Genomic DNA, 14,671 nt, shown 5'->3' on the forward strand with positions numbered 1-14,671 from the left:
AAATATTGGAAATAAGAAATATTGCTTTGGATTGTAAATTTTCTACCACAATAACAACAGCCACTTCGTCAATAGTGGGTGAATTAAACCGCCTTGTGTGTTCACCGGCAGGTGTTTTGTCAGTTCAAATGACACTATTATGTTGATGAGGCTGTTTGATTTGCACGAACTTGTTGCATTCTAAGCCTATGTACTTCATTGTCACTCTCAAACTTATGACTTATCAGTCTACATAAAAATAATCTGATAGATAGTTTACAACTGTTGTTAATCTACCAACCATTGTTAGCTAAAATTAAGTTTATTTTTTACCTGAGAAAGTAAGAAAGATATAAAAATTCTTAATAGTTATTCATTTTAGACTATTTTTTTTTAATTTGATTTCTGAACGACGGGGGATACATCAAAGGAAATACAAAAAAAATGTTGTTTTTATTTAATTCTGAGCATTTTCATATTTATTCACACTTTAAACCTTCCCTGGACTTCCACAAATAATTTAAGACCAAAATTAGCACAATCGGTCCAGTGGTTCTCGAGTTTTAGCGAGACTAACGAACAGCAATTAATTTTTATGTATGTAGATAAAGCGCTGCTGGTTTTGACGGTTTCATACCATAGTTTTAGGTGGGGTTTGGACACTGTGGTAAAATTTTAACAAGGTCCAGAAAAAAACTGATATAATAAAGTGCTACTTATTTGTTGTATAGTTATAAATAAAATTAAGAATTATAAAACAGAAGGCCTAAAATTAATGTGAGAAACTGAACCAACGGTATTTCATTTTCATTCAGACATTCAGCCAGTTTTTATAGTGCGGTTTTCAAGAAGAATAGCAAATTCAAAGTGTGTCTTCCAAGTGGTCATTTTAATCTCGAACGATATTTGTTTTTCTAAAAGTTCATCTTTGAGAAAGATGTTTCTCATACCTACATATTATGTCGAGCCAAACATAGTGGCTAAATTGATAGTTGTTTTTTGCATTTTCATATGTTTCTTTACCATAATTATCTTTAATTTCAATAAGTAAAGGTATAATATACCTTATCTGTTTATTAATTTCTACCTGGTATTCAATACATTACAATATTTGGTAGTCCTAATTTCGACCTATCTATCGCGGTTCGCCTGTTGCCGACCCTTTTTTTTATGAAAATAAGGGACAAGACGAGCAGGACGTTCAGCTGATGGTTATTGATACGCCCTGCCCATTACAATGCAGAGCCGTCAAGGTTCTAGAAACCCCCAAATATTCTGAGCGGCACTACAACTGCGCTCGTCACCTTGAGATAAGATGTTAAGTCTCATTTGCCCAGTAATTTCACTAGCTACGGCGCCCATCAGACCGCAACACAGTAATGCTTACACATTACTGCTTCACGGCAGAAAAAGGCGCCTTGCCCTAAGGGTAAAATCAACGCTGTCTCGATACCTCGATGATTGATGACCTCACAATTTCTACATGGATGTCGGTGCGAACATTCTATTTTTTATTTCTATATTTCTATTTTTTATAGACAGAGCGAAAAAAAAACACTAAAACACCCCTAATTTTTACAGTTGGAGCCATGCTAATCATTCAATCTAGAACAAAAATTGTCCGAAAATTAATTAATTGTACGCCAATACTATTTAACATGTCATAGTTTTGTTAAGAAAATTGTATAATGTTTGTATTAAATTAAAAATGCTTCTAATTCTGAATTAAAATAATGGTGATCTTGTACGGGAGAGGTAACCTAGCTCTGCTCGATTTCTCAAGGCCATTGGCTCGGTCCCCAGCCTTAAGAAGGAAGAAGGTTCTCTCTCAATTGCCTATAGCTATTCATACCTTTAAGAATGTGCATGTCAAGAACAATGCCAAGTGAAATTATGACCAACATATTCATTAATACTCCGTGATAATTATAGACAATTCTCGCGCGTTGTCGTAGGTCAGTAACACAGCCTATTGCCGTAATTATAATGGCTCTTAACTCAACACGAACTCTAAGAGTTGATCTTGTAATTAACTCTTCTCCTCCATGTGAGACATGAAGCATATGAAAATGTAATGAAAATGTGATTTTATTATTTCAAAAAATATTATATTAAATCACATTGACAAAATTACAATAGAATTATGCATGATCCTTAAGGCGTTTGTCGCCGTTGGTCGTTTAGATCTGCAAGGCTCCATACATCTTGTCTTATATACTCTTATACATACATCTTCCATATATATGCTTTTATTTTCTCAAAATTGATGCCCTTAGAATTCTTTTTGATATCACTTAAAACACTATCACTGCTCAGTGATAGTGTTATAAGTACATAAGTTACATTAGGTGCTCACACAGCATTCTTTTTGCGCTCTTTTTAATAAAATAATATACAATATTAAAGTGTCATTGTTATTGCTTTAAAATAATCATAATCTAGTCCCAGGCTGTCAGATCACTTAGATATTCAGCTGTGGAATAGTAGGATTTACGACAGAGCCATATTTAATAAATTAAATTTATTTATAGATAATGCCTGAACAGTGGCTGGGACTTTAGTATAAAAGTGTATATGTCGTAGGTATATTGCCAAAGCCGAGATATTGTAATATCACTAGTGATATTATTATGAAACGATAGATTGTCAATCGACTTAATTTCTTACAATTTAACGGTCTGGTTTAAGGGACATTGTAATTTCACGTACCTATAGTGATATTGTGAGGCAATGATATTTTGACAATTTTACTTTTAATTTAGTTTAGTTTAAATTTAGTTTATGAAGCCGTCTCTGTTTGGTATGTTTCTTGTATTTATTGTATAGTCATTATTTTTTAGGTTTTGCATTAGTGTAATCAACTGTTGTTGTATTACTATATTCCATCTAATCTATATATGTTGACGAACTGTATAGGCGAGTGGTTAGCGATCCTACCTACAAGGCTAGAGGTCCCGGGTTAGAATCCCGGTAGGTGCAAGCATTTATATGATGAAAATTGATGTTTGTTTCCGAGTCATGGATGTTTATATGTATTTATGTATGTTTAAATGTATATTTATATATATTTATGTATTTACTTAAACAGTAAGTATATTGTATTAAATATATCGTTGTCTTGCAACCCATGACACAGGCTATATGCTTAATTTGGGGCAAGATAATTTGTGTAAAAGTGTAATAATAATAATATATAAGAGATTTCCACGTATATAGTCACTCATCACGATATCTCTCGAACCATAAGAGGTCAGCTAAGAACGGATTTTACGAAATTAACTCGCAGGAGTTTTTTTATTATTAACAGAACAACGTGTGTCGAGTCAGCTAGTTGAATATAAAATTTGTACAAGTTAAAGAGCCGTACAAAATCCGGACTAGAGTCTAAAAGTCCGGACAAATCCGGATTAATCCGTTACAGTCCATAACGGATGGTAACAATATGTGCAAGCAATGTATGTCTTTCGGTTTGAAGTGCGTCGTAGCTAGTGAAATACTGGGCTAATGAGATCTCATGTCTCAAATGTGACGAGTACAGTTGCAACGCCGCGGCAGAATTAATTGTGAGTATTTCAAGAATCTGGGCTCTGTATTGCTCACACTAATCACACAGGCATCACGTGTACTAATTTTGCATCAGTCATAAAAGTAAATTTTTTATTTTCTCAAAATTATTTATTTTTCAATTGTTTTTGGCGTTAACTGACACTATGACCGTCTGAATCAAAAAGAAATAATCAAATACTTTTTACGCTCTTTTATGTTTCACATCCCTACTGATATTATAAATGTGAACCGATTTTGATGAAATTCGGTACAGCGATAGACTAGAGCTTGGGAAACGACATGGGCTTCATTTTATCCCGGAAAAATCCATGGCTCCACCAGGATTTGTGAAAAACAGAAATTCACGTCGATGAGCTACAACTATACCAATAGTAGGTTTAGTAATAAGATTCATATAATATGTTGGGAACGGGAGCGAAAACGGGAACCGGAACCGGAATAGGACATGATTATCTCGTCACCATCTGCAATTCCAAACTTGCGTCTTAATATAATTTCTTAAGAAAGAAATAACAATGCAAGTATTGTAAAAGTTTTATATTATACAATTCTAGTCAATATCTTAATGTTAGTTAAATGTTTTTTTTCAATAAACGACAATATACCGGTAACAGGTAATATTATATCTAATAGGGCTCGATGTCTTAATACATTAATTTAAATTCAAATATTTTTATTCAGAATAGGATTCAAAATCACTTATTAACGTTAAAAACTACCACCCATTCAAAATAGACTGCCTCAGACCTGAGAAGAACGGGCGCAAGAAACACAGCGGGCTTTAATTAAATAAAAACCCAGAAATAATCTTATATTAGTGACTAATTTCGCTACAAATAAAAAAGACAATGTTAGAATATAAACTTAATTCAATATTTTCATCTTGGACACAAATAGCCCAGTGGTTTGTGACCCTGACTACTAAGGTATAGGGTCCCGGGTTCGAATCCGGTAGGCGCAAGTGTTTGGATGATAAATATTATATAACACTAGCTGACCCGACAGACGTTGTTCTGTAGATAATAAGTAAATTACTATTTTTTATGAATTTGTCAATAATATTTCATAACATCAAGAATTATTTCGTAAAATATGCTCCCTGTTGTTATAATGAAATTGTTTCACAGCAGAACTGTCAAACCGTGCGTCAATAAATTCTCTCAAAGAAAATATGTCCATACAAAACAAATATTGAAAATAAAAATAATTACGAGTCCCAAATCGAAATAAAAACTATCCTATCTCTCAAGTTCGAGCAAACTGCACTCCATGAAGTAATCCCCATTTAAATCCGTTCATTAGTTTAGGAGTCCATCACGGACAAACAACGTGCCACCTAATTTATATATATTAAGATTTGTTGATGTATTAAATTCTAGCTTTTACCCGCGACTTCAACTTATTAATCTTTTAGGATACTTTACAAATAATACACATACAAACTGCTATTTCCACTGCTGGCAGCGCTCTTCTATGATACAGCGGATATTCCTTGTCATGCTGGACAATCTCTTTAATAGTATTTCATTGTGAACTTTAATCTCCTATTTTAATCCCATGTAGGTCAAAATTTCAAAAATGCTCTAACAAATATTTATAAATTATTTCTTATCAAGTGCCTAAATACAAAGTTTCATGCTTTTATCTTTGAAAATGACGAATTTCCATTCAAACTGCCATCCACTATTTCAACCCCTCTATTTATTTATTTGATGTCCTATGTCAAGCTCTAGTCTATCTCTGTACTAAATTTTATCAAAATCGGTTCGGCGGTTTAGGCATGACAACGTAACAAACAAACTTACATTCAAGTTTATAATATTAGTAGGGATTTGCACTTACACCCGATACATACAGGCTACGCTTAATATTATGCCTGATTTGGGGACAGAAAAAAATGTGTGAAATGTATCAATCATTAATATTAGAGAAAATAATAGCGGTCAATTGTTAAAATTATTTAATTTAATGTATTTGAGGAGATATCTAAATTTCTATTCGTAACCGTTATTTAAAAGGTGCAAGTTGCAATTTAAATTAATATTTAATATCCGGACGACCGAACTTTGCTCGGATTTTTAAGAATGTACAAAACGTGAATAAAAAAAAACTAATAGGACATTTGGATTCGAACTAAGGTCTTCTGCTTTCCGGATCACCCAATAACCCATCTGAGCTATTACAGTCTTGTATATAGTTGCGAAATTTACCTTTGTTTTCTTGATGATGATAAGATTTTTTTTTAAATAATAACCTAGATAGATCGATCTATTGCCCCCGAAATCTCCTGTATACAAAATTTTAGGAAAATCGTTGGAGCCGTTTCCGAGATTCAAATTAAATAAATATATATACAAGAATTGCTCGTTTAAAGATATAAGATTATATTCACGTTCCATCAGAATTGTATACTCGTATGAATTGAAAAAGTTCCAAATTCGATAACTTTCAATCAGATAGATTTTATAATTTTTTCGTCACTGGTTGCATTGTTGCCCAAGTGAAAAGATATGCCAGTTCTAAGGGGAAAGGGCGCATTAAACTCTGTATTACTTATGTAATAAAATTGTATTGTTGTATCGTTTATAATATCAATTATGTTATAGTAAACTTAAATAAATAAATATATCTGAAACACAGAAAAGTTCTTAATTTATTTAATATTTTGTACGATATCTGTGAACCTATAGAGGCACATACTTCGCCAAACTTGAGCAAATTGAGGATTTGGTATTTATGTATTTTTATTTATGAAAATAAGGGACGAGATGAGTAAAACCCAAAAATTCAGAGCAGCACTACAATTGCGCTCATCACCTTGAGACATAAGATGCTACGTCTCATATGCCCAGTAATTTCACTAGCTTCGGCGCCCTTCAGACCGAAACACAATAATGCCTACATATTACTGCTTCACGGCAGAAATAGGCGCCGTTGTGGTACCCATAATCTAGCCGGCATCCTGAAAAAACGAGATTCACACTGCTAAATTATATATATATATTTACAAGAAACGATCTCATACAAGTCTTTCATCAATGAGCCTATGTAGGATAAAGTACAATATTAACATGACAATTGGACTAATATATTATTCTTTCATAGTAGCACAATAGTCCCTGTTCGTACGTTCGAAGCACAGCTCATTGATGGCCGGTAGAATGAACAATATATAACACTAGCTGACCCGGCAAACGTTGTTTTCCCATATAAAGTATAATTCACGCGATAGTTTCATAAGTAATAAAATATTGCCTATATTATAGCCTGTACATCATTTTGTTCTATTGTCAATAGTTTTTGCAGCGCACGCAAAAATAGGTTTTCGATTTTACACCTTGTGTTAGAAAATAGCAATTTTATTACGGATCCCTAATTTTGAAAAAAAAAAACATATCCTATAGCCTTCCTTGATAAATGGACTACCCAACACTGAAAGAATCATTCAAATCGGACCAGTAGTACCAGAGATTAGCGCGTTCAAACAAACAAACAAACAAACAAAGAAACAAACACTGCAGCTTTATAATATTAGTATAGATTTAGAATACAAGCCATTTTTTGCATGGCTTACTTGATTTTTAAATCACAGTTTCATTTTAAATATATTGAGAAAATCTACTTCACTATTATGTTTAGGTATCAAAAATATTAATTATTATTGATATTTGAATATAATAATCATAAATAATAGATTGTTTGTTAGTTGTATATTTTAAATACTTACTTTTTACTCCGACCAACAATAATATCACAATTGCCTCAAACATTTCTACTTCTAATCACTAAAAGTCCTTTCTCTCGCAAACACACAAAACAAATGATTCAAAAAGTTTACGCTTTGTTTATATACTGATATACTATGTTGATATATGTATGTGCTGTACCACCTGGCGTATAGAACGAAGTGCAATGACTAGGTATAGCTATGTATGAGACACACGGTTGCGATACGCCGGCAGCTATTTATCAGCTAATACCGACACTATGTATGTCATAGACAATGATATTACTGTCAGAAAGTTTTGAAGTTATATCAAATCAAAATCACCTTATTCATGTAGATCAAGGAAATGACACTTATGAATGTTAATAGTTTTCTTTTCTTTTTATATCCACCGCCTTTGAGGGTTGAGCTTTAATAAGAAGAAGGCAAGAAACTCATTGTCACTCTTTTAAATCGACATTTACAGCTTCATCTTTTTACAAATCATTTCAGTTACAATATATGTAAAGTGCTGCAACAAAAATACTCAAACGTCAAATACTCAATGCCATACAAAAGCAGATCAAATAATAAATAAATGTAAATTAATACGGAAAAACAAGAGTTATTGAGTACAGTAGATGCTTCAATCCACACACACCGTATAAAAATAAAGATTGAAATCATTGAAACTAAAGATTTTTATCAACTAATTTAACATGAAATATAACCGGTAAGATAAATTTTAATAGTTTTATAGGTAATTTTCATATTTTATTATGTCACGTTTAAGATACATTCATTTTCTTCTGAGTAACAGATAACATTAACATTTATCAAAAATTCGTTAGTTATTCCAAGATAATTAATCAATGAGTCTATTGATATAAATAAAAATTTCTTTGATCATTCGTCGTTGATAGTATTTCAAGTATCACTGTCAATATCATTAATGTATCAATATAATTAGGGCTATTTATACAACGCCACAGTTTCAGCATAGCTATTAAAAAAAGAGTATGAATCATATTCATGCAGGTGCCGTACTTATGAAATAATAACGCAACGAGTTGACATGACATAAGTAAAGATATTTGTAGTGTATGTGATTTCACGATAACCACAAATAAACGTCAGCTAAAAGCTAGTTGTCAAAGTCATGAGTTGATGATAGATGATGGATGAGCGATGCGCGATCCGGACTCACAATAAACATTTATTCAACGAACTTCAAATGAAGAGGGAAATTTTAAGAGGTGCATTAGTCTGAATTATAAAGTAGGAAGTGCGAGAATTCCTCCAATTTAAAAGGAATAGCTATTTTGATATTTTCAAAAACAAATCCATCATTTGAAGTCTATCGACTGATGAAGTGGACCTGCTACAAAAGGCCAAAGCTAATCAAAATTTCTCAAAGTAGTAGTGGATTTTAATAAAAGTCATTCTATCGAATTAATCTGGCTATCAAGCCGGTATATAATTATGTATCTTGAGTTTCTTTATCTTACAATAATAATATCATAAGACCCACTCTTTCTATTACAACTTAATTATCTATAATCAATAGTTTTATTAGTAGGCCGACATACATATGTTTTAACTCACTTTAAAGCTATAAAAAATTACGATATTATTTTTACAACTAGTTTGAAGTTGTTAGAGTTCTGATATTAATTATGCATGTTGTGCTTAATTTTAAATATTGTGTCTTGAAGTTAAATACATAAATTACTGGGCTGAGTTAACATCTCCAAGTTCAAGTTGATGAGCACAATCGCAATGCTGTCCAGAATGTTGTGTTTTTCAAGTATTCTGAGTGGTACAGTATAGTATACAAGGGCGTATCACATATCCTCAGGTAAAGGCTCGTCTCCTGACTAAGTATAAGCCATATACCATAAACCATTACCATTGGCCCAGGCAACATGCAATGTCAAGACACTGCGGACCGACGAGAAGTTGGAGGAACTGGAGGAAGCTGTGAGCAGATTACGATGGGATATCGTGGGGTTATCTGAGATCCGAAGACAGGGTGCGGAATCGATAATCCTAAATTCCGGACACATGCTCTACTTCCAGGAGGGCGACGAACTGTCCCAGGGTGGTATCGGGTTCCTTAAGTTTGCTGCTACATTTATATATCAAACATCAAAATTCAAAACTGTTGTACATATTTTTTTCATTTTCAGTTCTTTGTTATCTAAAGTATGTTTTATTAATTCACATATTAACATTACTAAAATACTATCTTAAATCCTTGTGCCTTCGCCTTATAGTTTAGTCGTTACTCGTGATCAATGTTGTTCACACTATAGCGCCGTGTGTAGTCTGATGCGAGCGGCCGCGCCGTGCGCAGGTCAGCTAATTTTCTAATAAAATCTGACAAGGGGAAGCTGCCTACATAGTCTGGAACACGGGAGACTATGTCACTAGATACGGGACACAGGATACATTTAACTACTTTTATATTGAATATTTTATTTTTATTAATTTACTACTGGGCAAATGAGACTTAACATCTTATGTCCAAAGGTGGCGAGCGCAAGAGTTGTAGTGCCGCTCAGAATGTTCAGGTTTTTCAAGAATCCTGAGCGGCACTGCATTGTAATGGCCAGGGCGTATTAATTACCATCAGCTGAACGTCCTGTTCGTGTCATCCCTTATTTTCAGAAAAAAATCTCTTAAATGAACATAATATGATTTTAACGGGCGTTATTACAATGTACACTCATTTGACAGAAAAAATGGAATAATACGATCGAGACAATATTTTACTATTTTTTTTTCTTTTAAATAAAATACTGTTCTTGTAACTGTATTTGTTACATAAGAAAATTGCGTACAAGTAAATTTTTTTATAATTTATTTATTGAGCCCGATGTTTCGTGACCTTTGCAGACAGGAGTATATTGTATTTGGAGGAGAGATATTGTATTTGTCATAGTTGTCATTGTAAAGTTTAGCGCCATTTGTTGCCTCGGAGGTGATATTTGCTGTACACAGATTTTTTTTTCAGAGCGGTGTGAAGTGTGAAGCGAGTAGAAGAGGGACCAGTTGCGGAGAGCAGGTGAGGAGAGGAGAGAGAGAGAGAGTGGCAAAGGGTATATAATGTTTTGCTCGGAATTAAATTAATCTGCAGTAATAAAGTGTTGTTAAATAATTGCGGGAGTACCTATACATGTATTTAAAAGATAAAAGTTGTAATTGTAAAATTTGTAAATAATGGTTTGTGATAGAATACTGTTTTTATTTTCCCTGACTGCTTTACAATATAGTATATGCGAAAAGGCTTCTTAAGAAAATTTATTGATGTAGGCGTTACTTTGCGGAAATCCATAATTATACAAATGATTTGAGTTTTGTTTAGTGTTCATTCCGCCAACATTTGACATTGAGTGAGTCTCGTGCCAGATTTTGGCGAGACAACACGTCCTGGGGTTGCCTCGTGTAGAGGCGAAGCACGTGTCGAATTGTTTAAAGACAAATGTTGGCGGAATCAACACTAAACAAAACTCAAATGATTTGTATAAAAGACTTCTTCCTCGAGCTAAGTACAAAGGCCTTGACAGCATATTTTCGATCGTAATCGGAAGCTGATTTTGATCTGGACGATTTGGCGCATAAAGTATATATAATTTTGTATTAAAATAAATTGTAAAGAACCCAAGAATTGTATTCTATCTATTTTATATAAATGCGTTTTATTTGTGCAAGTTGTATTGCAATATTTTATACTTGTTATTGATAACTGAGATATCCGGCTTAGTGCTAATTATTTTCGTAACATGATTCTTATCATGAATACTGTTCTAAAAGGTCCGCCACGTGTTCAACTCGTGGGATAGCCTTACTGATGAAAAACAGAATTTCCACTGCAGGGATTTTAATTGACAAAGGCCTTCCCCAAAGTTCTCCACGACGATCGGTCCTGCGCTGCACTCATCCAACGTATTCCGGCAATCTTGACCAGATCGTCGGTCCATTTTGTTGGGGGCCTACTAACACTGCGTCTTCCGGTAGCCCAAATGTTTGCGAAACTGAAGTGGCAGTGGGCAGGTCACATAGTTCGACGGATAGATGGCCGGTGCGGCAGAAAAGTCCTCGAATAGCGACCACGTACTGGAAGACGCAAGATTTTTGTAAATCAAAATCAAATAAAATGAATCAATTTCGTTTAGGTCAAAGAAAATACACCAATTAATGCCAAAAGTAATTGGTACATATTTTAACATTTCACTACCACTTAGGTAAAGGTTGGGCTTTTAGAAGAAGTTGCAAGAAACTCATAGGTATTCTTTTGGATCAACATTTACAGGTTCAAAGTTTTTAATTATTTTAATTACAATCCATGTAAGGTGACGCAGCAAAACTACTCAAACGTCTTGAAAAGAAAATGTTAACTGTGTAGTTTATTAAGACATGTATTTAAAATAAGTTCTCTTATATAAATAAATAAAGTATAACTTTATTTGCCAAGTATGCCATTGTATTATACTAAACATTATACAGGTTAATCTATTATATAAAATTCTCGTGTCGCGGTGTTTGTTACCAAACACATCCGAAACGGCTAAATCGATTTGTATGAAATATTGTAGGTCTGATAATCGGCAAACATCTATTTTTCATATTCCTATATGATATTTTCCTCTACTCCTCCTCTTCTACAATTTTTTTTTTTATTTTTTTGACAATTTTCTTATTTTATTATGATTTAGCATTGAAAAATACATACAACATCAAAAAATTTCACCTTTCTACGATCAACACCTATGATTGTATCACGATTTTTATATTATACTCATGGAATAATAACTCTTAGAACGTGAGTAGGCCCAAGCGAAATGAAGCAGTTTCAATGTGGACGTTTATGACCACATACGTTTCCCGCCGTGTCAGTGTAATTCTGTCAACTTCCTGGACAATCAGTGCGCGAAATTTAATTGATAAAATTACTAACTGTGCAGTGTCACAGAAAGGGTGTCACAAAGCGTCTTATAATAAAAATTATGATAAGAAAATCACATTTCACACCTAAATACTATTTCACAACTTTTAATTTAAGCTAATACATTCTTCAAAACAGCAAAATATTTTGTAAACAAAACAGACGCCATTAAAAATATGTTGCCAGCTATGAAAGTACTATATACCTATCCCGAGTTCCTCCGATGGGATTTTTTTTTGTGTTTATTGGTACCTAGATATTGAAAGGAGGCTATAATGTCCTACGCCACATGTTATAAGTATTCAAAGTCAAAGTCAAATAATCTTAATTCAATTAGGCTTAAACTAAGCGCTTTGAATAGTCACTATAAATATTTCTTTTAAATTACTGAATTTACCATATGTTTGAAAAAAGTCGGAGGATCGTGAGGACCTTAACTCTTTTTAACCGATTTCAAAAAGGAGGAGGTTCTCAATACGTCGGTATGTTTTTGAAGTGAAAATTCTTTATCGCCGTATGAGAGATTTTTTTTTAAATCCAAGATGGCCGCCGCGCGAATTTATGATTTCAACAATATTGATATCGAATCCGAGGTTCTCGAGGGTGCAGAGAATGAATTTGGCATCATTTTTTAAATCCAAGATGATTGCGGTGAAAAATTCTTTTGGGGCCTTACGTATGTGTGGTGGTTATAATGATAACCCAAATGCCAAACAATTTATAGGCATCTTTCAGAAATTGTTGTGCCACATGGAACTATAATCGTTGAAATCATAAATTTGCACGGCGGCCACCTTGGATACAGCAAGGAATGCGAATCTATTGCTTCTGTAACCTATTTTGATTGGCAAGTCGTAAACAGTCAGCAACGCTTCGCATTAGCTCCTTATGATTTTGAATATTAAACTAGCTATCGCACACATTGACATATCATAGCTTCCTTGTGCAGTGTTTCCAGGACTTTACAACATGGGTACCTTTTTGATTGAACTAGTCTGAAGACTTCACAAAGTGTGTCAAGAGACTGCCTAAGATCTTATTGTGAAATCTCTTACGCTTAAATACGCTTTACTTAAGATTCGTTTAGCCTAGATCTGAACCCCGGACCTGAAAATTATAGTCAGTTTTGGAAGACATGACCAGCTCGAAGCTACAAGCAGTGACTAAATTTCCCATGGATTCGTGACCAGACAGATTAAAAACCTACAGTAAAGCCAGAGCTGTTTAAATTCATTGAATAGATTACAGAAAAAAAGTCTCCTTCCATGGCTGGTCCATGCGTCAAATCGTGAACGATTGCTGCTTGTGGTGCCAGGTCGACCTGTTAATAAATCATTGTATTTGTTGGATGCAATTACTAATTATTGTGACTGTAATAACGACCATCATGTTCACGAAGCATCCTTACACAAACTGTGGCGTATGTGAGGTGTTGCAATACTGCCCGTGATAGATACATTTTTTTTATGGAATAGGAGGCCAAACGAGCGTACCTGGTATGAATTGATCACCGCCGCCCACATTCTATTGCAACACCAGAGGAATCACAAGAGCGTTGCCGGCCTTTAAGGAAGGTGTACGCATATGCGTACAAGGAAGATCGTGCCACAGCTATGTAGTACGAGGAAGAAAGCTCCTTGAAAACCGCATTGTGTTGGACCGCCACACAACCAGATGGTGGGGATGATATCCTAACTTGTGGCGTGTCGTGCGAAGGTGGATTTCGGCGGCAGGAATCAGGTTAAACAGCTCTTCGGAACACTCCCCGTGAAAATGCGGTAGAAGACACACAATGAAGCGACGTCTCTACGCAATGCCAAGTGATCCAGCCGTTCACAGATATACATAAATGCAGTCTTTACGTGCGAGCGATCGTCTGATCGAAGCAATTCACTAGATATTGCCAAATTCCTGATGCTCTCATGAAATATCCCGATATTGACTCATATAAGCTTTATCGATAAAATTTGATTTATGAGATTAGTTACGTCAGACGGTTTTAGATAAGGCCGGTTATAACTGGATCATTACTTATCAACTACAAAGTAGCGGCTCATTAGTATCAGCTCATCCAATTTACTGGCTGATAATTATATTATATTATATTAATCTGCCAATATACCTAGTCATGCCATTAATACTGAAACAAAGAAAAAAAATTCTATTGCAAATAACATTTATTACTTTTACAGTGTGTTAGTGTCATACATAAATATTAAATAATTTAAAATATAAAAAGCTCATTCGAAGAGGTCTCAATTGGCTGCAATACAGTCCTTTAAACGTTGAGGCCAGATATCAATGGAAGCACGCACTCTTTCCATGGAAAAAGTCTTCTCTGCCAATCGTACGGATTGTTTTAGGGACTCCAAAGTATTGTGGCGTTTAGAGCAAGCCGTCCTCTTTAAAACTGACCATAAATCATAATCCAGCGGATTAAGATCGGACAAGACGACGGCCAGTCTTCAGCT

At 34.2% G+C, this 14,671-nt stretch overlaps 1 protein-coding gene across 1 annotated transcript in view; it reads right to left on the reverse strand.

Moving 5' to 3' along the window:
• LOC126974561 (carbonic anhydrase 7-like) overlaps positions 1 to 7,433 on the reverse strand; it is a 36,812-nt gene extending 29,379 nt beyond the window's left edge. Inside the window, exon 1 of the mRNA XM_050822096.1 lies at positions 7,274 to 7,433. Within this exon, the coding sequence (XP_050678053.1) occupies positions 7,274 to 7,316 (43 nt within the window). The 5' untranslated portion in view covers positions 7,317 to 7,433. The remainder of the gene's footprint in view (positions 1 to 7,273) is intronic.
• Between the last annotated feature and the right edge of the window lie 7,238 nt (positions 7,434 to 14,671).

This window comes from Leptidea sinapis, chromosome 32, assembly GCF_905404315.1.
Source record: "Leptidea sinapis chromosome 32, ilLepSina1.1, whole genome shotgun sequence".
NCBI classification, from domain to species: Eukaryota; Metazoa; Arthropoda; class Insecta; order Lepidoptera; family Pieridae; genus Leptidea; species Leptidea sinapis.